This window comes from Artibeus jamaicensis, unplaced genomic scaffold, assembly GCF_021234435.1.
Source record: "Artibeus jamaicensis isolate MK-2021 breed Jamaican fruit bat unplaced genomic scaffold, CSHL_Jam_final contig_465, whole genome shotgun sequence".
Classification (NCBI taxonomy): domain Eukaryota; kingdom Metazoa; phylum Chordata; class Mammalia; order Chiroptera; family Phyllostomidae; genus Artibeus; species Artibeus jamaicensis.
The window spans coordinates 19201019-19227094 of record NW_026521843.1 but is presented as its reverse complement, the minus strand read 5'-3'; the positions used below and the strand labels follow the sequence as shown (position 1 = coordinate 19227094).

The 26076-nt window shown below is 46.7% G+C and overlaps 1 protein-coding gene across 19 annotated transcripts in view; it reads right to left on the bottom strand.

Annotated features, from left to right (window-relative positions):
- Window positions 1-1880: 1880 nt before the first annotated feature.
- The window catches only part of LTBP1 (latent transforming growth factor beta binding protein 1), a 352163-nt gene continuing 327967 nt past the window's right edge, over window positions 1881-26076 (bottom strand). For all 19 annotated transcript variants that reach the window (XM_053667181.1, XM_053667178.1, XM_053667175.1 and 16 more), the window contains 3 exons: window positions 7594-7716; window positions 4320-4469; window positions 1881-2894 (listed from right to left, as the gene is read on the bottom strand). In XM_053667181.1, the coding sequence (XP_053523156.1) occupies window positions 2713-2894; window positions 4320-4469; window positions 7594-7716 (455 nt within the window). In that variant the 3' untranslated portion in view covers window positions 1881-2712. The remainder of the gene's footprint in view (window positions 2895-4319; window positions 4470-7593; window positions 7717-26076) is intronic.

Sequence of the window (26076 nt, the reverse complement as noted above, 5' to 3'; positions counted from 1 at the left end):
GAATGTCACTGGTGGTTGGTACAGGTCTCCGTACTTTCAAAGTGGCTGGACAGAGAAGGAGACCGGACTCTTACTCAGAGAGCTGGGAAATACATGCAACAGTATGATTGTGTCTAATTAGCATAATGAATGACCAGGACGCACTGCACTGTGCATCTCTCTCTTCATGGCCAACTAGGACCGCTGCTACAGAATCCCCAAACTGTGGTTTGCAGGACAATTACGTATGTGTATGTAACACATATAACTCACCTGGGGGAACGCCTGAAAAGAACTGAAAGAAGTGTATGTATCACAAAAACAAACCTTCTTTCCAGGACCAAGAAACAAAATTTATGCAACAAAACACACAAAATCTAAGAAGTTCCGCTTAAAGCTATGTACTTTTATTGTATATACAGGTGTCTCCTGCTCAATGTCAGCAGTGTGTAAAACCAAACGTTTTGTGGGGAGATGGTAGCTGAATTTATGATACACCTCAACCAAAGTCCCCTAATCGATGTCCTAAAAATACAATGAAATATTTAAAAAAACATGTCAGAATGTAAGATGCTTACAATATCTCATCCTGATTGTCGATGATGTTTACAAAGTTGCTTTGTGCGCAGAAATTGCTTCTCTTCTATTGTCATTGCCCTTCTCACTCACAGTGGCTTCCTTGACACAATTTTCGATACTTGCTCTATTTGGAGAGGGACTCACACAACACGAGGTAAAAATCAGGGCTAGACATGGATGCACCGTGGAAACACACTCAGGACAAGCACGTGACCTGGAGCCGGCCACGTGGATGGTGCGTGGTGCGCCTTTTCCGCCCCAGCGAGGTCCCCAGACCCATCCCCTTTGTTGATAGTGCTTTCCAAACATCTGTGGTGATTCCAACTGTTATTATACTTGGGAAAAAACTCAAGACTCTGCCAACACAGCAGTTTGAGGATATAAAAGTGTTTCTCCTATATATAAACATTAATTGAAAAATGTTGAGAGAGACAGGCACATTTTATGCTGCTTGGGTATTATTTCAGTTTTTTATTGGTGCTGCAGTGAACTGCCACACAGTTAGTGGCTAGTGCATTAGCAATATGCATTCCAGCTGTAGCCTTGATCCCCACTTGCTACGTACAGTAGCATCCTCACGGGCTCCAGAGATCAGGGCATGGACATCTGTGAAAGGCCATTATTCTGCCTCCTACAGATATTAAAAACCAAAAGCCTGTCTTTCAGGAAAATGATAAATCAGGAGGTTATCTGCGGAGTATGCCCATATATATGTTTAAATTTTATTTTAAAACTCAGATGCTGCTATTAAGTAAAAAAATGGACTCTGAAATTCAGCTGAAGTTGCAAAACAATCGCATGACTGTGGATGTTTGTAAGCTGGGAGCGGAACTTTGGAAGTCACCCTTCCCTCTTCCTGAGACGTGTATCTTCATTAACTTGCCACGAGTTCCACAACGAAGCGCCACAGACTGCGTGGCTGGCACAGCAAACTGATTTTCTTACAATTCTGGAGGCCTCTCTCCTTGGCCTACAGGTGGCCATCTCCTCGCCGTGTCTCCACATGACCGTTCCTGTGTGTGTGCCCCACTCTGCTCTGATCAGGACACCTGTCACACTACTAGGGCCCGCCCCAATGACCTTACTTAACCCCAGGCACCTCTTTAAAGACCCTCCCTCCACACAGAGCCCCGTTTTGAGGTGCTGCATGGTGAGGATGTCCACATATGAGTTTTGAGGGGACAAAATTCAGCCCTTCGCTGTGTCTAACACATTTACCAACAAGCGTGCAGACGACGCTACAGTGATGGAGGACCGTCGGCAAAAACGCAGGCGGGGAGACAAAACCTGCACACGTGCACTCATTGACCAGTACTCTCAGGCAGAAGTTTTTTTCTAAAAAAATGGTGATTTATTTTGCTTTCATATACAATGGTAAATACGCTGGGATCATCGAGTTTTCACACAATGTTGCTGGGCACGCCTTCCACGTGACCCCACGCACGTGCTCATTGGTTCCTCCACTTGGGTGTGGGGGCGGGGCCGACCAGCACCCGCCAGCAGCTGGGCTAACAATGGACATTGCGGTCAGACGATATGCCGTCAACACAAAGCACTTTTCTCCAAATGTGTATAAAAGTTTGGGAACGAAACCTGTCCGCTCCACAGGACAGACAGATTGAATTTAAAAGTGTTCCAGGCTACAAATAGCATGACCCTGTGTCGCAATACTTACAATACAGTTCAACAATATTTTACCAATGACTTGCGCACTTGAGATTTAAAAAAAAAAAATCCAAGGGAAAAGAAAAACAATAGCCAAGGAACTGCACAGCCAAAACAATGAAAATTATATAAAATATTTCCACCACTATTTAAATGCCAAATTTAATCAAGCAATAATAAAAAAAAAACACAAGACAACATAATAATACAAACTTCTGTTTAAAATAACAGCACTGCTCCCCTCTTCCCCACTGAATTTTACATATGAACAGACTATATATACCGGTTTCTCAGAGACACGTCCGCGTGGCCTGTCCACCAGCCGGGTGCACACGGAACCCCCGCCTGGTCTCCTGGGGACAGGCAACACTGCCATGTGCCCGTGCCTCCCACAGGCTGGGGAAGGCGCCACGTCTCAAGTATAATACGTTTCTCCCTCTTCCTTCACACAGTGCAGAGTATATGGGCTTCGGTTATGCAGACACTCGTTTACTCCAGGTCGCTGTCCTTCTCTAAACTCAAGGCGGCGTCCGACGGAGTGCAGTAGTTCGGCCGGTCCGAAGGCACGTAGCCCGGCAGACACAGACACTTGTAGGAGCCTTCGGTGTTGATGCACTTGGCGTTCTTGCAGAGAGACATCCGGTTGTTCAGCTCGTCGCACTCGTTCACGTCTGCAAGGAGCAGAACGGCCCAGGTAAATGAGCTTCGGTGCACCCGGCGAGCAAAGGGCACCAACCCACGGCTTACCTGGGGCGTCCAGGGGTCTGGCCTGAACCCAGCGGGCTGTCCTCTTCCCCCTCCGGCACCCCCACTCTGGAAACTTTCCCGTTAATCTCTATTTCAATCACGTGATAGATAAGTAAGACTTTCTAGTTTTACAAACACAGATTATTAGGGAAGTTCTAGAACTTCTTTCCCTGTTATTTAACACAACATGAACAATTTGTTAGCCTGACATTTTACAGTCAAACCTCCAGAAAGCTAGAAAAACTATCCTACTTCTAAATTCCTTTCTACAGGTGGAGAACAGCTGGATTTGTCAAGAGGAACACAGGTAAGAAGCAAAGCAGTGAGCCCAGAGCTCTCCGATCGGCCCCTCCTTACACTGAGGTTAGCTTCTCGGGTTTCTTTCCACGGGAAAGAAAGGCTCCTACGCACTCGAAACACCTGTAATAACCAGGGCTTCCTATTTCCCAGACTCACTGCGCATCAAGGCTAACTAAGCTAACAGGGAAAGGGATACTACAGGATGGAGAAGAGCCACAAAAATTAGGAGGAAAAAACCAAAACAACAACCCTTCACCCCAAGGCCTTTTAGCAGAGAAGCCAAACGGGCCCTGGAACCGAATCTGGAAGATCACTCCGTGGTCACATGGAGAAGGACAAGTGTGTGTTTCCTGCTCTTCTATAAATAATTGGGAAGACGATAAGAGAGCGTTTTAAACAGGAACTTTTCCTGAATAACTAACACATAAGCTGTATTTTTGACAGACATCTATATTCCCTGATGCTTGTGTCAGGTATTCAGGGAAGACATTACTGGCTGCACAGTCGGACGATGAATTTAAAAGAGGCAAAGTCATGCCCTGGTCAGGTGGCTCAGCTGCTTAGAGCATAATCCCGATACACCAAGGTTGCAGGTTTGATCCCCAGTCAGGGCACATACAAAAATCAACCGATGAATGCATAAATAAATGGAACAACAAATTGATGTTTCTCTCTCTCTCAAACTGATAAAAAATTTTTAAAAGAGAGGCAAAGTCACTCACTCCCTAGAACATTCTGGCCTTCTTTCCCACATGTGAGGAATTCCCCAGGAACTGTTAAATGAACGATCAAGTCTATTTTTTAAAAATGGTGGAATACACAGAACATAAACTTGAGCATCTTCACCATTTTTAAGCGGCTAGTGCAGGGGAAGGAGGCCCACTCACGGTGCTGTGCAACCACCACCACCACCCACCTTTACAGCCTCCCTCACCTCCTGCAGCCGGAACTCTGCAAACCTGCCTGACCTGCACGCACCCGGGGGCGTGGGATCTGCGCACCGGGGTCTCAGGGAGAGGACCGCTTCCCAGGAGACGCATCCCCCTTACCGACACAGGTCATCTTGGCCGTGTCCAGGTGGTAGCCGTCGAAGCAGTCGCAGGTGTAGCCCTCCTGCACCCTGACGCAGCGGCCATTCTCACACCCGTTGAGGATGCCGCACTCCTCGGTCTGCAGCTCCTCAAAGCTGTTTAGAAAACCTGGGAATGACCGGGTAGGGGCCAGGTTACACATTTCCACCCTCTGAAACCACTTTTTAAAAATTATACAGGTATTGCCCTGACTGGTGTGGCTCAGTTGGTTAGGTGTCTGCTGGCAAAGAGAAAGGCCACCGGTTTGATTCCTGGTCAGGGCACGTGCCTCGGTTGCTGGTTCAGTCCCCAATCGGGGCACCTGCAAGAGGCAACCAATCAATGTTTCTCTCCTGCATCGATGTTACTCTCACTCTCTTTCTCCCTCCTTCCCACCTCTCTAAAAATAAATAAAATCTTATAAAAAAGAAAAATCTACATGGTTATTAAGCTCACGATTCATCAGATGGACATATTCAATATTTCAGAGACCTTAAAGTTAGCATTAAAATTCAAGTGAATACTGAATGTAGCCGCAACACAATACTAAGCGGAAAATATTAAAAACTTTCCATATATATATGTTATATAGATTAGCACCACATCTTGAATTCTGACGTTCTGTATCAAAGTCACTTAAAACAATCAAGCAAGTATAGTTTTTGGTTTTGCCCTGAATTATTTAAGGTTTGCACCTAAAACTCCAAACTCCCGGAGTCCTTACTAGCAAACGTCAAGGACACAGTTCAGTGTGGAGCCCCCAGGAGACTGAGAGCCAGGAAGGCCCCGCCTCGCCCTGCCCTGCGCAGTCTGTTTGTTTGCTCTGGTTTTGGAATGAGCGGGGGCTCTTGGGGATGAAAGGACAAAGGCAGTAAAAGGGGCTCAAAACATCCTGATAAATGAGGAGAGTATATCTTGCTTGTGTTTAGTAAACTGAAGGCTTTTTGTAAGAACACAAAGAAGCTCTTATTTGGCGCTATGCGTAGTTTAGATATCTTTACACTGATTCAGAGCTAGAGTTTAACAATATAAAAACAATTTAGCCAGGCATCAGGAATGTTTAGCTTTCCTTCTAGAGAAGGAAGTTGTCAATTCAAAGCCACAGTGACTCACACACACTGTTGATGTGGCCCCTCCCCCCTCCCCACCTTCCGAAATTCACCAAGTATTAGCTTTAAAAAAAACAAAATGAGGGGAGGAGGGTTAGGGGGCTGGGTGACAGAGGTAGGGGGGGTTAAGGAGTACAAATTGCAGTCACAGAACTGTAGGTTACACCTTTGGGAATGTGGTCAATGATATTGTGATAACCACATATGGGGCCAGGCAGGATACTTCAGGCTCGGGGGGTGCCACGCTGTAAAGTGCATGAGTTTAGAACCACTTTGCTGTACCTCTGACACTAATACAGAATAATACTGAACGTAAACAGTAATCTGAACACAGTTTAAGGAAAAAAATTAAACCGTGGACGGAACCATTAAGACCTTTGCAGCAATTCCCCAGTGGAACTGCAGGGGGCAGCAAAATATCATTGCTTAGTCAGGGAGGCAAAGTCTAAGTTGGTGATTTTAAAAATTTAGTTAAGACAACCGGAGCAAACCATAGAAATGAAGATCACATGGAGGGTTAGCAACAGGGGGGTGGGAGAAGGAGAAGGGGGGAGAAGGTACAGAAAATAAGTAGCATATACAGTAGGTAGAAAATAGATAGGGGGGAGGGCAAGAATGGTAGGGGAAATATAGAATCTAAAGAATTTGAGACACGTGGTCATAAACTAAAGGGAGGAATGGTGGGGGTGGGGAGGTGCAGGGTGGAGGAGAATGAAGGGGGAAAATAGAACAAATGTAATGGCCTAATCAATAAAATATATTTAAAAAAAGACATCCGTGACAAGCCCATTTTAAAATTGAAAAGGAAAAAAATATTACAGGCCATCAAAATATATCAGAGCTGAGTAGCTACAATGGAGACAATATGGCTGCAAAGCCTAACACTTTTACTCTCTGGTCCTTTAAGGAGAAAGAGCTGGTCTCTGCTGTGCGAGATTCCAGTTTCTCAGATATCACTGTAAGGAAAGGCGCGTTCGGCCACCAGCTAACACTCTGAAGGAACCAGAAGGCAGCGATGGTGAATCGGGAAGGTGGGCAGAATGCTTAGCCTCCCCTCTGTGTTACTCTCTGCTCCGTATCACCATTTCTCCGGCAGGGCCAGAGAGCCCTGGCTCCGCGTCTGAGGAGGAGGAGCGGCTTCTCCTAACTTGCACGGAACGCAGAGGCCTTGACGTGGTCAAGGCTGGAGGTCTTGGAACTGCATCTCCACCTCCTCTGCTGCTAAGTAGGAAATGGATGTGATACCAACTTGTTTCTTTCTTAACATTTGTAGTGAATTTAAAAGGAGTCTTAAGGCAATGCCAGCATTAAAAAAAAAAGAAGGTACATTAGCCAGAACATTTCAACTTTGAAATTCCTGACGTCTGAACTGTGCTGCGTGCAGAAGCTGTGGGTGTGTGTTGAGCTGCAGACAGACTCCAGTGGTATTCTGGATTCATGGGCCAGGTAAGCTGGCTTCCTCTCAACCTCAATATTTCTTCTCCTTTTTTTCCCTGTCTCTCTCTTTTTAAGGTAAATGTTTATCGACCTGTAACATAAACACAGAGAAGTGTAGAAACTGCAAGTGCATGGTCTAACAGCTGTTAGCACCTTCAGGCGCATTTCACAAGGTCATGCACGGTTATGCATTGGTGATTTGATTTAAAACAATCTACGGTGTCAGAATCCAGGATGGCGGCTGCTCTTGCAGGGACTGAGCGAGGAAAGGGCACCCGGGCTTCTGGGTGCGGGTTACACAGGTGTGTCAATCAGCCTCGCTGGGTTCACAAGGTGCTGTGTTCATGTAAATTTTAAAACACACTTAGTGGATGAGCTATACAGTGCACCCTTCAAAACAAAAAACAAAAGGGAGGGAAGAAGAGAGGGAGAGAGAGGAAGGAGAAGGGAAAAGGAAAATGATTGCACCAAAGTCATTTACTTTAAAGACAGTGAAGATAACTGCGTCCCTACCCGCAGTTCTCAAACATGAGGTGCATAAGGGTTTCTTCCAGGGCTGGTGAAACCCCCGAGTTTCTGATGCAGCAGGTCTAGCACCCAGCCTGAAAGTCTGCATTTCTAACAAGTGCCCAGGACTATGTCGTGAGAACCACTGGCCGATCTTTAACCACAGTGGAGTTTCAAAGTAACCAGAAGTGTTCGCTTACGGTCCTGAACGAAGTAGGGGTCAGCTTCTGGAGAGTACTGTTCACTGAAGTCGACCAAGGCGTCCCGTCCATACGGCCGCCGGCGTCCTGTGACGGGGATGTTGCACAGCTGCGCGTAGTCATCTAGGAAAGAAACAAGGGAAGGGACCTGCCTTCAGTGTCTGCTTGCACCTAGACACGCCCACTTCTGGCTCAGAGCTCCGGGAACCTGCCGGGGAACCTGCCGGGGCTCTGCGTCCCCCACACACACCACTGGCCCTGGAGGTGTCTCGGTGCTCTTCACGAGAACTTGGCCCATCCACACACGAGGGGAGCTGCAGAACATCATTGAGATTCCAACTCGAACTGTAAATCAAAAATAGTAGCTGCTCAGTTGGTGGGATGGGTCTCAGGAGAGGAAGGAACTAAACATGAGCCGTCTGAGAGGGAGGCAGGCAGGCCTGTGAGAAGGATGGTTTTATCTGAACCCATCTGGTGTTATCGTCAAAACATTTTAAAGGTATAAAGTAGTCATTCTTACAGATAGGTACGTCCATTAGAGAGAGAAAAAAATGTATCTCTGATGATCCAAAAATTAGACAACTAGCAAGCAAGAATGTGATGAAGTAGCATTTAAATTTAGCAGAAGTTATTATAACTCTATAGTCAAGACCTGGTCCTTAGGAATCGTATTACAGTACAGATGATATCATCCTCTCCATCATCACAGTGTAGTAAAGGCAGCAGTAACAACGACAGCTAACAGCCGTACAATGCCAGCTCTGTGCTGGGTACCGGAACCCAATGCAGGTCCGGCTGCCGGCCGCTGTGAAAGCCGGTGCTGGAGAGGCGGTGCTGATGTAAAGGAAAGCAGTTTATCTGCAGGTGCCAGCAACCTGGAGGATGGAGAACTCGTGTCTCAAAGCCCATCTCCACATCTCTGGGAAGGCAGAGGTTTTTATAAGGAGAGGAAGAGGAACAGACCTAAGAGGGAGGGGGCTGAAAAGTTCTGTATGTGCAGACGAGTGCAGTCCATTCCCATAAGGACAGTGAGGTCCGGGGTGCATCATCCTGGCCCCACGACAGAAGGTCAGCAAACCTCCCAGAGGCTGAAGGTCGGCATCTGTATCTTTTGAAACTAGTTCCTAGGATTCCTATACCAACACGCTGTTCTACAAGCTGCATACCAGAGTCAGCACTCACAGAAGCAATGTCAAAAGAATGGTGGGGTGGTTACAATTCCCCACCGTCACTGTACTGTTCTTACCCAATACGTACTACTTCACTAACACATGACACAGCACCCTGTGGAGATCGTCATCCCTGTCTTACAGACGAGGACACAAAGCAGAGTGGGTAGGTGACAGCTGATATGTGGCAGTGCCAGACCTGAGCTCAGTGAGGAAGCTCCAGCTGGTGCACACTTAACTTTCTGCCTCCCCAGCCACTTCTCAGCCCCTCTGCACTTCTCATCTTTACCTTCTCCACACTCCAGAGGGATTCATCTGCAGGTACCACTTCCTGAGGCCGTCTTCCCGTTCCACGCTGGGTCAGCCCCACGGCTGTGGGACCTCTACCTAAACTCCCCTTTAATCCTTTCCACAGGGCCCACTAGTGCATCAGCCTGGGGTGGCTGGGCTGTCAGTGCAGGCCGTGGTCCAGCCCTGGCCTGCACGTAGGAGCAGTTATGGGGAAGGTCTAGAGACAAAAGCTTCATGCAGGACAGCTTCATGTTCTGAATGCGTGTTTTCCAGACGTATCCTGCCCGAGGAGTCGTCTGGCAGATGGTCATGACTCTGGGGCTCCCCAGACTTCCATAGCTCCACCAGAACTGTGAGCTGCAGGCCAGCAGGTACCAGGGCTGGGTGGACGCCCTCAGGGCAGTCACACAAGGCAACAGCCACTTGCCTGGACCTCGGCTGGGGAGAACGGTCCTCTGGTTTCTTTCCTTCTGTAACGTGCAGAACTCAGGAAGTGCACCAAGGCACTACTGTGGATGCGCAAGGCCTTCTCTCACCTCCAAACGCACAGAAGTCAAAGGTGTGTGTGCATGCAAACCTAAGTGCACACACACACAATTCTCCCCTGGAACTGCACCAAGAAAGGCTAAGGCCCCAGAAACTCTGGCTCTGCACCACTGGGTAGTGGAGGATGATGGGTGCCTTTCCCTAAAATTCTCCTCGGACAGAAGTACTCCAGGAAGAACATACAGACCCCAGACAACCCAATATTTCTTCACAAAAGTGTTTCATGAGGAATATTAATTTCATTAAGGAAATAGCTGAACCTGGAAAAAGATCCTTGACTGGGGGGAAAAACCCAACTTTATACAGAGAGAACACACATGGCTGTCAGTTCTGCTGCAAGTCTGAGAAAGAAGAATTAAGGGTTTCCCTGTGAGAGCAAGATCGCTGAGATGCTGACCAGTTTCGAGAGCTGAGGTCATTTTCTCTCATGGCTTTTTATGTACATTTGTTGTGCATCGGAAAGGGAGGCTTGTCCCATGTTTTACATCCAAGCAACAGTTGTGATCAAGAATAGATGTTAAAAATAACTTAATTCATGTTCTTATTTTGTAAAACTAAGTCCAGACGCAGCTGGGCAAATTCCTCTCTGACATGTGGCTCACTGGGGCACCCTGCTGAGACTCAAGGTCCCAGGGCTGGTGATGCCGCGTCAAGGCCGTCCCAGGGCTGTGTGACCTGCCGGCCCGTGACCTTGCCCTAGACCATGGCCCTTCTGCTAAGAAACAAGCTGGTGGCTACCCTGCCAGCTCTGCCCATCTAGCACTGCAAAAGGACGGGACCGAGTGCGAGAGGAGTGGCGAGGACGAACAGACTTCTCCTCCAGTGACAGGCTGATGAGCAACTTCCTGGAACCGGTAGTACTGGTTCTGAAACTAAATAGATGAGTAGAATTTACTCTGCAGGACAAGATACTTTGGACTGATTTTAAAATGTGCTCACCCAAAAGCATCAAGGAGGCGATCGTAAGCTGGGTCTGGGGGCTACCAAGTGGCTCCTAGGGGGGCTTCCACCCTGACGCCAGCTGGGGAGGGGGGCGGAGAGAAGAATGGGGGTGGGGCCGCTGGCCTTGAGGCTTCTTCTCTGCCCACCCCTCTCGCCCAGCCACTCATCTCTCTTTTCAGATTCCAGAACTACTGTCCTGTGTGGCTTCAGAGGACACACACTCCAAACGTCAAGACAGTTTTGGTCAGTTATCAAAACATTTCTGCGTTACACGCACTCTCTTCCTATCTGAAGATGGGCTGCAGTCCTGTCCTCACCAGGACACGCACTTGGAGTTATTCTTTTTCGGGGAGCATCCGTCCACGCCTCCTCTCCAGTTGCCCACACCTGCTGTCACTCTCGGCCAGGGTCAAGGGTGAAGTGAGGATGGGGTGATGAAAAGAACGGGGGCTCTGGAGGCAGCAGCTGGGGCTCAAGCCCTGATTACACCACTCCACTTTCAGTGTGGCACTGTCGGGTAAGCCCCTGCTGTCCACCTGTCACGTGGACAACAGTCCTGTGTTGTCTGCTTCTGTGTTCCTGACATACAAAAATGAGATCCCATTTTGGACCTGCTCCTAAATTTTGAAGCACCAAAAAAATGAAGGGTCCTATTTTCCCTCATAGGCAAAATCATTCAGCCCCTACTGCACAGCCAGAAGTGAGCGAGGGTTTGCAAAGACAGCGTCAGAATGACGGGTACAAACTTCAGTGTTCGTGAAACTTAAAGGCAGTTGTTGGTGGGTAAAGGATTGTGCAGTAAATGGGGAACAGCGAGAGCACAGCCTCTAGATGTCTTTAGATGTCATCACAAGATTATTTAGAATCTTCTACTAAGTGGAGGAAAACTTTAATGCAGTCAAAAGAGACCAAAGTCTTCGTCTCAGACACGAGGCTTACTCACTGAGGCCTTGGCAAATGTAGTCACTTCACTGGACAGTGATGAAGCATGAACAACAGTACACTTTAACACGAGATACACAGAACTGGAGGTGTAGGGAAAAAACTGACATTCAACAGTTCTTACGATGTGCCTGAACCCATCAGAAATGTGTGAGTCGAGAGGAGGTTTCTCGCCATCTTCCCGGGGAGGAGCTGGGGCGTCAGAGCATTTTCTGAGTCTCGGGCAAGGTGCCCTCTTCAGGATCTGGGCACGTGCACAGCCCTAGCATGTCTGGGCCCCTGAGCAAACCCCAAGGCACAGCCAGAACCCATTCTAGCTCGGAGGTGCTTGGTTAGAGATGGGTCAAGGCTGAGTCCGGCTTGGGGATGCAGGGAACGGTGGCTGGCGAGGGTTTGGAGCCTGGGGGAGAGCGGATACCTCGGCCATTCGCACAACTTCCTACAATGGCCCATGGGAACCTCAGGGCGGTCATTTCATCCAGCTCACCCTGTGCAGATGAACAGATACATTCTGTCCCTAGAGTCTTTCTCTTTCTCCAAAAACAGCCTTCATGTACTCTACCAACAATAATTAAGCACCCAGCTTCCCGGGGCTTGGTGCAAATGAATGACTTGATTTAGCAGACGGGGCTTTCTTTGGGAAGCCAACATTTTTTATGAGATACCACACAACGAGTTGATCGTGGATCTTGCCAAATGAAGATGTAAACCAAACAGAAAATAGAAATACTCACACCTCCCAGCCCCCGCCCCACTGCAGTCCCCACGCCCCCAAGGACAAATGCTAAGCCCCTGATCAAAGCTTTGACAGACTAAGCAGTCTAAACAAGACCCAGGCCATCGATCACACTCATTTCCCTGACACGGCAGATTCACACAACAGATGCTGCTTTGATTTTAATTTTTAAATTGAAAAAGAAGTTTCAAAATTGCCCCCCTGGAGCCTGAGGGTCTGGGGCCCCTGCTGTTGGTGGCAATGAGAAGCACATTACTAGACCCTGGCAGGAGACTTCCGTTCCTGGTGACAGACACATCTGCAGGGCTGGGCTGCACAGTCCCAAGTCACCACGCCACTCTGGCATGTGAGAAAACTGGGAGGTGAAGTGTTCGTTCCGCCTGAGGCCGATTAAACTCAGCTGCCCTTGGAAAGAGCTACGAGGCTGCCCTCCGTTCTCCACACACCGGGCTGACCACTCGGATGCTGGAGCTGCATCCCTTTCCAGCACCGGAGAAACAAGGGCTGATTCGTATGCGTTAGAAAAATGGGTCTTATTTGGCCCAAATAAGGGGTTTTTCTTACAGGTCCCTGTATGTATGACTAATTGATGATGGTGTTTGGGAAATATACAACCAGGAAATGGAGAAAGGAGATAGGGAGAATGAAATGAGTATTCACCCTTATGCCTGCTGAGCCTGCAGTTCAACAGGCAATTTTTTTTTGGGGGGGGGATGCTTAAATGAGCATAACTTATGAAATTAGAAAGCTGTTGACCATTTACAGAACATGCCACCCAGGACAGATGATGCAGAAAGAAATGCAAAGAAAGAAGATTTCACTGGCCAGGCTACATCTGCCCAGATGTTGGCTATCTGTCCATTTATGCTCTTTCTCAGAGGACACACTCACACCCACAGTCCCTGGGGAACAGGCAAGAACCCAGCTTCACTGATATCATACTTACTGAGTTGTGGGAGAAAACTGGGCATACTAAAAAAAGAAAGGACCCAGAGTCCAAAGCCTTGGGTTCTAGTCCTGCTTCCTCACTTTCTGGAGCCTTGGACACGACACATTTTTTGGTGTGCTGAACAGGACTATAGCACTTTGCCTTCGTGACGTTAAAGGCAAGGCACTGTGTCGTCCGGAGGTCAGTTGGCTCTTTCACTCATTTCAGTAGAGGCTGAACAGGGTTGGACAGAGAGATAGGCTGTCACGACAGCACACGGGACGTGTGCAACAGCGTATCGGGGCCGCAGAAGAGGTGGTGACTGAGTCAGCCGGGAAGAGCTGGGAAGGCCTCTCCCTGCGGGGGAGCATCCACGGGGAGGAGGAGGGGGAGGAAGAGGAGGGAAGGAAACGCAGAGAGTCACAGGCAGGGACGGCAGCCCTCCCTTATCTGCGGTTTCACTCTCTGCGGTTCCAGCTCCCTGTGGTCCACCATGGTCTGAAAATATTAAAAGGAAAAGCCTGGAAATGAACAGTTCGTATGTTTTAAACTGCACAAGGCTCTGAGCGCTGTAGTGAAACCTCGTGCTATCCCGCTCTGTCCCGCCTGGGACGTGAATCATCCTTTAGTCCAGCGTCTCCTCACTGTACCTGCTGCCCACCGCTTAGTCCTCGGTAGACGTCCTGGTTAGCAGATTGACTCCCATGACGTCACAGTGCTTCTGTTCAACTTACACTTATTTTCCTTAATAATGACCCCAAAGCACGAGAGTAGTGATGCTGACAAGCCAAATGTGCCAGCGGAAGCTGCAAAGTGCTCCTTCTAAGTGAAAAGGATGCTATAAGATATTTTGAGAGAAGAGACCATAACTGCATAACTTTTATTACAGTATATTGTTATAATTGTTCCATTTTATTAGTTATTGCTGTTCATCTCTTACTGTGCCTAATTAATAAGTTAAACCTTATCATAGGTAGGTATGTATAGAAAAAAAAGCACTGTAGAATACGTAAGATTCAGTACTACCTGCAATTTCAGGCATCCACTGGGGGTCTGGGACTCTATCCCCAATAATAAAGGGGTGCAACAGAGAAGAAAGTCCCAGGATAACAAAAGCACCCTGCAAACACTAAAGAGCAGTTGAAGGAAGGAGAGTCAGCTAACGTATCCCGAGCCTTTGGGTCAGGTGCCGTGTACTTCTGCATACACCCTTTTCATCTAAATCTCAGAACGGCCCTATGAAATAAATGTAATGAGTTCTCTTTGTTTCCGGTCAGAAATTAGGTTTATAGTGAAGCCCTGGTTTAGGTGAAAGATTTGAACCTAAATTGGTCGACCTGCAGAACCTCCTTCTTTCTCCTCCCCAGCTGCCCTTCTGAAATCCTAGGAACAATTATTAAGCACACTGCTAGGCCTTAAGCACCAGGTAAGTACTTAGTGCAGCAAGAAGCACTTGTGTTGAAAATTCCAGGGAGAGTAATAACCATGAAGGCTGACGAGCGCAGCCCCGCCAGGGTCAGCTCTATCATTAGCAGGATTTATGTTTATTGAATTTGCTCGATTTATTAGGTGAAAGAGATCAAATTGCTTAATGTTCAATTAAATTGTACTTGTTGAGAACGGGGAAGTCATGAAGTCTCAAGTCTTGGCAGGCTCTACTTCTGCGGGGCTCCTGCAAATGTTCATGTTCTAAGGAAACGCTCGGGCCCCAGACGAGTCGAGCCCCCCGCCCAGCCCTTCCCCGAACGCTGCCCCCCTTCCAAGGTCGGCCGCTCCCAGAGTCTCCCCTCAGGCTGCTGCTCACTTAGCCGGATTCTCACTGGAGAGACAGACCTGCCGGGTCTGCACGCCAACACGCAAAGGCTCTCTTTGCTTTCCAAAACCTGAATTCAACATGTGTACACTTGTAATAGTACTAAGTGATGCCACACATGAAGACCTGAAAATAAGGATGGCTAACTTCTAAAATCACATAAAAGGGTTTCCCCATTTCTAAATGTCCGGGGCTTTGGAAATCCATCACTAAGTCTTCCGTTCGGGCCACCCCAGGGGGAAGCAGGAATGAGGTTACCTCTAGTAACTGAGAAGGGACAGGCAGGACGACACACGGGTTGGCCAAAAGGCCGTTTAGCTTTTCCTGTACGAGGGCTCTAGTAATGCTCAGTTGTCTTTAACTTCATTCAAAACAGTTTTCTTAGGTTGTGTTGTGAAAGTTCTCACATCAGTATGCACTAAATAAAACTTATCAAAATCAGTGAATTTTTGTACAGCTGTTTTAATATTGAAGATGGAAGACGATACATAACCTTTTTGGTGTATTATGCGTCATTATTTCAAGAAAGGTAAAAACACAACTGAAGCTATAAAAAAAAAAGACTTGTGCAGTGTATGGAGAAGGTGCTGTGACTGATCAAATGTGTCAAAAGTGGTGTGTAAAATTTCTTGGTACTACTGACATTTTGACCAAATAACTCTTTGCTGTGGGGCTGTCTTGTGCTTTGGAAGATGTTTAGCAGCACCCCTGGCCTCTACCCACTAGAAGCCAATAGTGGGAGATCCCGACATACTCAAAGTATCCAAATCAATAAAGTTATTGGTGAAAATAAAAAATGTGTCTTTTATTTTATGGGAAAAACTAAACGAACTTTGTGGCCAAACCAATAATAAACAGTGGTAAATAGGGGGGAAGCTCAATATGTTCATTTTCTAAACTAACCTACTTCACATTTTTCTACCTGTAAGGTCATATCAACTACTTCATCTCCTCCTCCCTGCTCTTTACCACCCTGAGAATTAAAAAATTAGAAAACATAAATACATTTTGTCTTCTCTCTTAATATATTATTCGCATTAACCAGGTAGGATTTTTTTAAAATAGGAGTTAAGTGCATACTTGAAAACGAAGGGGAGTTTGTATATCACGTGGATGTACTAAATACCACTGCTGTTCTCATAAAAATGCTTTATTTTATGTTATATGAATTTTACTCCAATTCAAAAGAGGTCAAGAGAAACAAAACATACAGGGAAAAACATTTATTTTTAATATTAAGTCTGGAGTTCATCTAACTTTTCTATTTTGAATTGGTAAAATGATCTAGCTGATCTCTCGGGCGCTTTCTAGTTTACATATTCTACGATCCTAACAGGAAATTTTTACTATTTGGCTGCAAAATCCTGGGAAGACAATTTGTAGCTGAAACCTGTGGCTGTAACATGAGGTAATCGCCACTAGAGGATGCTGTTGCCTTCAGGTGGGGCTCTCCTGGGTGTTTTCTGTGGCGCAACAATGGTGGCCTTTAATACACCGGGAGTGTGGGCAGTCCAACCTGCAAGGACAGCCTCTCATCTTTCTGCTGAAGAGACTGAGGTCCAGAGAAATCTGGTGGCATTCCAAAGGTCAAGGTAAATTCTCATCATTTAACACTGTCTCTTACTATAAACAGTAAGTTATTAAAGTAGGAGGGCAAAGATGTGCTGTAAGTATATTAGTGTATTTTCACCTTGCTTATTCTTTTTAAGTCTTGAAGCAAAGAAAGCTCTTTTAATATTTGTTCGAAACTCTTGATTAATATTCAGGAGTATAGATCTCAAGGCTATGAGATAAAGACATACTGCTGAACCCAATGCCATTATTTGAAGAGTAAGTGCTAGATAATTAATATTAAAGTAAACATACTCATATGATTATTCATAAGTATGCCTTCCATTCAATGACAAGAAATAAGACAACACTGCAAAGCAAAACAACTATTCTAAGATCCCCACCTGTTTTATGGTTTCTCTCCTATACTGACTGCTATGGCCTTAATCTGAACGGGCTGTCTAGTTACTTTCCCCTCTGGATCTACTCAGAGTCGGATACTGGCTCTCCCGCCCGTAGTGGTTTCTCTGGCTGTCCTTGGTAGGCGCTCAGAGATGAATGTGTGGATGGTGGTGCTTTCAGGGCTGAGCAGCGACAGCCAGCTCGAGCTCAGAAGGAACCAGAAGGAAGGTGTTGCTGCGTCCAGCTTCCTGGCGAGGTCATCTTTTGTCATTGGCTTCTTAAGATACTGGCTACCGTTGCTGGGCAGAGCAACTACCTCCCCAGCTTCTGTTCCTTGCAGATTTGTGTCAACAGAAAGACAAGAAGCTTCCTAAGCACCTTCTAGATCAGTGATTTTCCACCAGTGAGCCTCAACAGTTTTTAGAACCTGCAGTATCTCTTTGGTCAGAGGCACTGACCTCTTTTCCTATGGACTGTCAAATGGAAAAAATGACAACAGCCAACACAACAATAACCGTCCAGTGTGAATGTATCAAAATTATACCTACTTTTGTTCAATTGGCAAAAAATACACTTTTTGGTGTGCTGCAGAATTTTAGTAATTAGCTTACGTGTGCCATGGGATGAAAAGGGTTGAAAATCACTGTTCTGGATGCTTTTCTCTTGATTACAAGAGGCACAATCTGTCCTGCATGAAGGGGGAGTGGATAAACTTCCCCCCCCCCCCCCCCCGCAGGCTGGCCTTGTCTGGCCCGGAGGTGCACAGTTAAAAGGCACGGGCAGTCAGCAGCTTTGTTCTAGCCGTTATTGTCTATTGTCGTATGAGGTTAGTTAAGAGAGGGTCAAAACAGATACAATATTACTTCAGTTCCAAACTTCAACAGAGCAGGCTTTAAAACAACCACGTACTGTGACTTTCTCAGAGTCCCACTCATAGTTCATTCCACTTGGAGACCGTGTCGGCTATTGTTATCACAGACATCACAGCAGCATCAAAAAAGTACAAGCTAAACCTCCACTGAAGAGCAAGTCACCTACTCAAACATGATCCCTGAAAGGCATTTGGAGGAAACTAAATGGCTTTTCATAGTCTCTGATTTCAAGGGAGAAAGTTTAAGCTGCTGCAAATTTTATCTTTGAGATAAACCGGGCTGCTTATTGATTAAAAATAAAAGTGTTGCTTTTGTGATCATCTTACATGCATGTCTAATTTGCCTCCTTTGGCTCTCAATGAGAAAATTCTAAGAGGACATCAGTGTGATTAGAACCATAATGAGATTTACTCTCTTTTCAGAATACAGTGTGTGGCTGGGCAAATCCTTTCTAAGCTCGTCAGCACAGTGTAGCTCTTACGAAAGTACTAGGCACTGCACGGAATGGACAGCCCAGAGTCCACGTGTCCACAGGCTGACACTGCCGAAGTGCTCAGGACACCCCTGGAGACCTTTTCATCCAGTTCCGCACAGGTAACTGCTCTCTGACCACTGTTGAGGCCACTGAGACAGCAGCTTCAACTGGCTCTCAAAACAGAGACTTAACACTCGGGCTGGCAGTCCAGAAAGGTCGGCCGGTCCTCCCAGCTGGCATTCCACCTGGTCGCCAGCTCCTGCCACCCCAGGGAGCTGGGCTGGGGAACTGCACCGTATTCCAGGTGGCTCCGGGACCAGCAGCTCAGAGAGCAATGGAGTCAGTGCACTCATTGGTGAGGGTCTGTTTTTTTTTCCCTTTTTAACTTTTTCTACTCGAAGGCAAACTATGCTTCCTTTTCTTCTCTATTTTCCATCAGTGGCCACAAGAGGGTCCTAACCTACCTGTGACTTTCATGCCCATCGCTTTCTCTCCCTCTAACACACCTGCTAAAGACAGGCTGTTCCCCAAACCCTCATGGTCGCTCCATGTCTGCTGTTCTCCCTCCGGTGCCCTGTCTTCCTTACCATACCTGGCTCCACTGTCCTGCATTTCTGTCACTTATCCCCCTCACAAGTCTGTAGTCTCTCCTTCCCACTCATCAGCCCCGTCCAGTGTTGAGTCTGGGGAGGGAGAAGGAGCACCACTTAGCTCCACACTGAAGACTGAGGCCCTTCCTGAAGTGTGTGTGTTCACAGTGGACAGAAGCGGGGACCGGAGAAACCACGCAAAATGCAAACATTTCCTTTAACTGGTTCTCAAGCATTTTCTCAATCCCAGTGCAACAGCTAATTCCATGTGTCAGTGTGGCTAGGCCGTGGGGCCCCTGGATGTCGTTGGTCAGACATTATATTGGGTGTTTCTGGATGCTCTGGACCCCCTGCACTATCAGCCCACCCTGCAGATTTTGAACTTACGGCTTCTATGATCACATTAGCCACCTCCTTGTCATGAATGACAGTCTCTCTGCCTCCTGTGGTGCTGTTCTTCTGCAGAACCCTGACACACACTGGTGGACCTTGCAGGCCATCAGGGTGGTAGGGCATCTCCAACGGGTGAGCACATCTCTTTAGGAGAAGACAATTGATTCTTGAGGGGAGTCGTATGTAGTTGGAGAAAAGCTTTTATTTATTAATTTTATGTGTCTTATTACTCCCTCAAAGGTCACTGCACTAGAAAATCCCGTGTCCCCAACCTCCCATCCCTCATCATCCCTGATTTTTGCCTCCTTTCAAAGACCTCTAGACTGTACAGTACGGTCGCAGTGGGAAATAATCATTAGCTCCACTCACTCCCTAAAACGGAATTTGATCTACGACCTCTGCTGACATCTAGGAAGCATTAAGCATTCCCGATGCGGCAGGCGTCCCCCTGCAGTGCCACATTCAGCCCTCAAGTGACCCCCAGGCAGGTGTGGTCGCCATGTTACCAGCGAAGAAACCGATGCAACGATGACCCAAACTACAAAGCTCCATGTACATAATCTGTTTTTAGTTCTAGTTTTCAACAACCCTTTCATAGTAAGAAAAGTATTTTCACCCCTTTGCAGGGGGGAGTAAGGGGAGGTTTTCTAAATAAATAAAGGCCTTTTCAACAAGAAACAATATACATTGCCCTGGCTGGTGTGGCTCAATGAATTGGGCACTGGCCTGTGGACCAGGGGGTCACCAGTTTGATTCCCGGTCAGGGCACAGGCCTGGTTGCAGCCCAGAGGTAGCCATCAGTGTTCCTCTCACACACTGATGTTTCTCTACCTCTCTTTCTCTTTCCCTTCCACTCTCTCTAAAAAATAAAATCTTAAAAAAAGAAACAATATACATTGCTTAGCTGCCATCCCACATGGTATTCAACTCATCTAGTTCCATGGACACCACGAATCCAGTCCCAGAGGAACCGGACTGCTCCTCACAGAGATCAGACTCCATGTGCATACAGCGTACGTGTTCTGTGTGCAGGCGTGGTAGCCACTCAATTGAGCAGGACTTCGATATCTTTCCAGTTGGATTGTATATCCTCCACTACAGCTCATGAACAGCTACGCTTTCTTTAATCAGTGTGCAGAATCTATGATCAAAATGATAAATGCTTTCATACTCAGAGTATTAATCACCATAACCTCTCGAAAGAGTTCTCCACTTTGGCTAAAGGGACCTCGGGTGACGTATCCAGTGTGACTGAGAGAAGCAGAAGGAGCCAAAGGCGGATCGAGGCCCCTGGGCTGCCCGAGCCCGAGGCGGGGACCACGCACTGTGCTGCTCACAGGCTGCGTGTTCCAGAGTCATTACTAACATTGTTTTTGGAAACATATTTCTTGGAAATGCCTTTAAACCCTGACTGCTGAAAGGCCTTCTGCAGCCACTGCCCAGTTACGACATTTTTTTCAAGTTTGGTCCATGAGTCAAATCCCTGTCTTCCTTCACGCCTCCGAGGGTATTACGAAAATTCTTACACCGCGACCTCAAGGAACATGCGTGAGCCACGCACGGACGTGGAGGAAATCACGAGCTAGTCACTCTAACGCAGGTTCCAAGTTCGGTCACTTTTGTAGAACCTCATGAGAAAACTGGGGGAAGACTGACTTGTAGGACATAGTCCAACATGTTGTGTCACAGCAAACGGCACATTTATTACGTGAGGCCATCACTCCCACACTTAAGTGAGACAATAGGGAGGTATAAACTGTTCTATTTTAACCACAGAACATAACGGTATGGCTTTTTACAGAACAAAACATCACATTTCTTGTAAATACAAACTGTACATCTGTTTCAAAATTTGTTGCCGGCAGTGAGTGCAGCGAACAAGGAAACGAAGGGAGAGTCATGTAAATAATGTCACTGGAACTTAAAGCAGGTCGATTATAGGTAGTTCAGGTTGCATTTCAGGTTCTCACTCCTAACTGCACCTTGCACACGGTAGTTTAGCAAACGTGTCTTTCTTTGATTTGCTGAAAGATAAGGAAGAAACACAACTCTACTACCATCTATACATATGGTCTCCTTTAAAAATGTCCGTACAGTGTTTTCCACCATAGGAATGCACCGAAAATTCTCAACCAGTTCCCTACTGGGAGTCATGATTTCAGACCTTTCTTAGGCTGTAATGATTGTATTTTTATTGCTGGCAGTCAAGGCTAGTCTGTGTTCCCAGAACTGGAAGTTTTTTAAACCCCAATGCATCTGTGCCTCTTCAAACTGATCTCCCCGCAAAACAGAGAGGACAGGACTCATGCGTCTGTGTTCTGATCCAAACTAGTGTTTTACAAATCTCTGTAAACATCTGCCAATGAGTTTGTGGCACTTCAGTTTCCTTGGAGATTTTTTTTTTTTTTTTTTGCCTCTTTTAACCACTTTTAACAAACTTTCTAAACCTGACTTGTCATCAGATAGGGTTAAAACACCTGTGGTGCAATACATCAATCTGCCAATAGGTGGCACTCTCCCAACACGCTAAGGGTCCCACAGAGAGATCCAGACTATCTCATTATGTTCAATTTACTTACACTAAGTCTAATTATTTTAACAATTTACTTAAAATAAGGGCGCCTAATTATTTTAGCAAAATAACCACAGGCACTGGGACCCCTGGGTACTTTAGATTCCAGTGTTTAAATGTGTCTAACTTTCTTACATTCACAGATCAATGGGTTTTTATTTCATGAGATAATGGCACCCTATGTAGAGCCCATAATCCATAGGTACATTTTCCAGCAATTTTAATTTTATACTTTTAGGGGTGTCTATAAAACACTGAAAACTCACTTCAGGTAAGTCCTAGGATTATCAACAATTTTATTTGTCAGGAACTACTGACTTTCGTTAATCCACTAACTCGTCCAATATATATTATCTGTCGTGCCCACCAGTGTGCTAACCTGGTGCAGAGCTGATGAGACAGGCACCCTCTCTAATTCTGCCAAGCTCATTGCCTCACTCTACAGATGCAGTTTTTCAGTGCATGAGAAACTTTAAAAATCTCAGCTTTAATTTTCCACTTGGCTACTTTTATGTCCTAAGGGATTCTGTTTATCTAAGATGTGCCCACAGACCTTGGGGCAAAAGGCTGGAGAAACACTGAAGTGGTTTAGATGGGTGGATGTTGGACCCGGCTGCCGGGACCGGAGTCTGACACTCACTGGTAATGACCACGGCAGGGAACAGTGTTCAGTGAGTCAGTTCCTCTTCTAGAAGCAGGCAACTATGTACCTTGGAGAATTAAATATCTTAACAGAGGGGAAGCATTTTGAACAGCACCGAGCACTATATACAAGCCACATGTACATACCAGCTATCGCTCTTTTTTACCCAGACACAGGAACCCACAGAAAACTCCACCAAAGACTTCCAAGTCCTGATACTCTTATGATTTTCTTCTAGAATGGCGCTGAACATTCCCAGAAAGATCAAGCAATAACCACCCTCTCTCACTTATGATATGGATACAACGGTTTCTTTTTTCCCGACTTGGTTTTTCCCAAGCAGCTTTCTCTCTCAGAAGCTGGCATGACGTCATGATACATGATACATGACATCATGATACAAATTTGAGGGCCCTCCAAGCAGTTCAACCCCTACCCTCAGGCCTCTAGAAGTCAAGGAGGGGAGGCCATCAGTGTAAGAAGACCCTGTCATCAAACCGCCTACTGCTGCATCTGCGTCACCACCCTTGATGGTCTGGAGGCTTCTGCTAACGCCTGGTCTGCCCTCTCAGACTTCCGCTGAGGAACTGAAACCCTAAGCCACCGGGGAAACGTTACCAACTGCACAACCATGCAATTCTCCCCAGGTCAGGTTACCCTGACCCAGCCGTCCCCCTGCACACTCTTCCCCTGGGAGTGGCACCCGACCGCAAGATGCCATCTAACTTCAGAAACCACTGTGTAAGGAGCCACGCCACCTCCTCCGACTACCAGGCCTCTCAGACGTAGCTGCTGCCTTAGCAAGAATTAGTGCCCGTGACCTATTGGACCAGAAGTGTGAAAGCTCGCTCCGGAGCCAAAGTTTCACTTTACACTGCACTTTAATGCTCGGAGCTGATGACAAGTGCTGCAGTTTATCCCTCAATTCCTCTAGCACTGTTTCCATCAGAAACTAATTGTTCCCCGAAGCAGCGCTGCTAAGGAAACTGGAAGGGTCAGTGCCTGACAGGCTGGGACTTGGTCAGGCTTATGGTGACACATAGACAATGTGGTCCTTTCCCGACGATCAAGATAGGCACGAACAGTGTATTTAAAAGGTTCAGTGACAGAAATTACGAGCAAACCAGTCTTAAAACTCACAGTCTTTGCTTCCTCATTGAAAAAGTAGTAATGGCACTGGAGTCAGTTTTAATAGAATCAAGTGGGATGCTGTTAGGGGTCTCGGACCTCGGTAGCGTGGTCTGAGGACCAGCCACCACCGCCTCCCCTTGGGGCTTGTAAGGAATGCAGAAGCTTGCCCACCTCCCTCCACCTGGGGACCAGATTCTGTCTCCTGACAGGACCCCCAGATAGCTGAGATTCCCATGAATGTTTATGAAGCCATAGTCGAGAAGAGAAAGTTTTATGTGAGAACCACATTTTTTTCCGCATTTGTCTCCCCTTCATTCATGTTCAGATGCTGTTAGGTCATTGTAGATTTTGTCAGACCCTTGCATTTCAGACACAGTTGGAAATGCATGTGATCTCACTTACCTGGCAGGAGTAGCAATAGCTGCTGATATCTTCTGAATGCTTCCCAAGTGACAAGCACTATTCTAATTCTAAATGTTCATATTAACTCTTTGTTACAACAACCCTGTGAAGCAGGTGAAAACTATTGTCCCATGAGGCACTGAGAGACAAAGTAACAAGGCCAAGATAAGAAGTTGCAGAGCCAAGACTCGAACCCCAGCAACCTGGTTCCAGAGCCCGTGTGTTAACCCCTGTGCTCTGGCTCCTCCCAGTTTCCACACTCCCGCAGGAACGTGCTCGGTGGGAGATGGTTTCGCGTAGGTGTGACTAGGACATCGGCTGCCGATCAGGGGAATGCCAGCTTGTCGAGGGCCTCTGGAAAAATTGCTTAACTTTGCTGAGGCCTTCTCTCTGGATTTAGAGGAAACTGTCTTTAAGTCTAGCGCAAGGCCCGTCATTTTCAGGGCATTAAAAAAATGCTCCTGGGCCGCCCACTCATTCCTATACTCCAGTGGGAACGAGCAGAACGGTGCCCATCAGTGTGTTCACTGGAACCCCGGGGCCCTTCGCCGATACCTGGGGAGCCCAAACAGCTGTTTTCCCAGCCAGCACCCCCAGCATCTTTGATGTTAATGAATTTATCTACTGGAGGTTGAAATAGCAATTCGGTGGACAAAGACTGCCATCGTTTAAAAATAAAGGGCTAAAAACCAGTGATGTCAAGGACCTGGCAGACTACGTATCAGAGATTTTCTGGAGAAGTTATCAGAAGCGCTGTGCATACATAAACTGGAAAAAGCGTAGCAATGATGGGAACGTTTTTTAGCATGTAGTACTATTTTTTCCTGCTCTCCCATACTCTCCTAAAAACAGTATTCAATATATATTTGTTCACATGTATTTGTTCAAATTCACGTTTAAAAATTTGGTTTTTGTAGAATCTCAGTTAAAAATAATTGACGCAGTATTCTAAAGTTCATTTCTAACAGAACATACTTGACTATTCTTTTAAAAACTTAAGACAGTTACACTTGATTTTCAAAGGATCTGGCTCCTCAGATTCACATGCTGTGAAGACATAATATCACGGGATCAGGGCGGGGACAGGACCCACTCTCAATACCTGCACACCTTTTCATAAAAGCGTTTCCATAACGACAAGCATACCACCATCCAAATGTCAGGGCTATAAGCAGCCTAGGCACAAAACTCCTACAAACCCGAGAGAAAAGGCCAAGTCCAGCAACAACAGTGAGAACAGGCTCAGGGTATGATACACAACTCACTGACAAAGAAATGCAGATCACCTGTCCACACGGAAGGGATGCTCAAACTCCCTGGAAAGAAGGGGGAAGCCTACGAGATGCCCTTCTCCTCCATCTGATAAAAAGGAGTTTAAAGACTGGACATCCAGGGGTAGAAGGGTGTGCGGCAACAGGCTTTTCAGACACTGCCAATGCGAGCGTAAATTTGTACAGTGTTATGGGGGAGGAATACGGCCAATTTCAAGTGCACGCCCTTCTTCACTCAGCCTTTTGTTTGTAGGAATTTTCTTACGAAGGCATTCCTGCAGGCATATGTAAGGTATATCCACGAAGGTTCAAGGCAGCATTGTGTAAAATAGTAAAATCAAGACTGGGGCACGGAGGGGCAGGCCCGGTGGAGTCGCGGTGGGGCATGGACACCCCGAATGTCTAGTGCGTGAGGTGACCAAATAAAACATGGTGTAGCCATAAAACACAGTCTATGCAGCCATTTAAAAGTTACCACCTTTCATCGATTCTAAGATACCACAGACTGTAAGATGCGTCCTGGTATAACAGATGATAAAATGTGAAAAAAAGGGTTCGTAGCTACCAGTAGATGCCACCAATTATAAGATACCCCAGGGATGCTGACGAGTAGAACAAAAAGTGGGCCTTAGACCAAAGATACGGACTTCAGTTTAAAACGTTCTCCTGAACAGAAGCATATAATAATGACTAACGTGGCGGGGGAGGCTTCAGTGATGATACATCCACTGAAGGGTGAACTTAGCCAAGAAGCAGAGCTCAACTGATGGGGTAGGTGGACGGGGACAGAACATCTAGGTTGAACTCCTGAGAA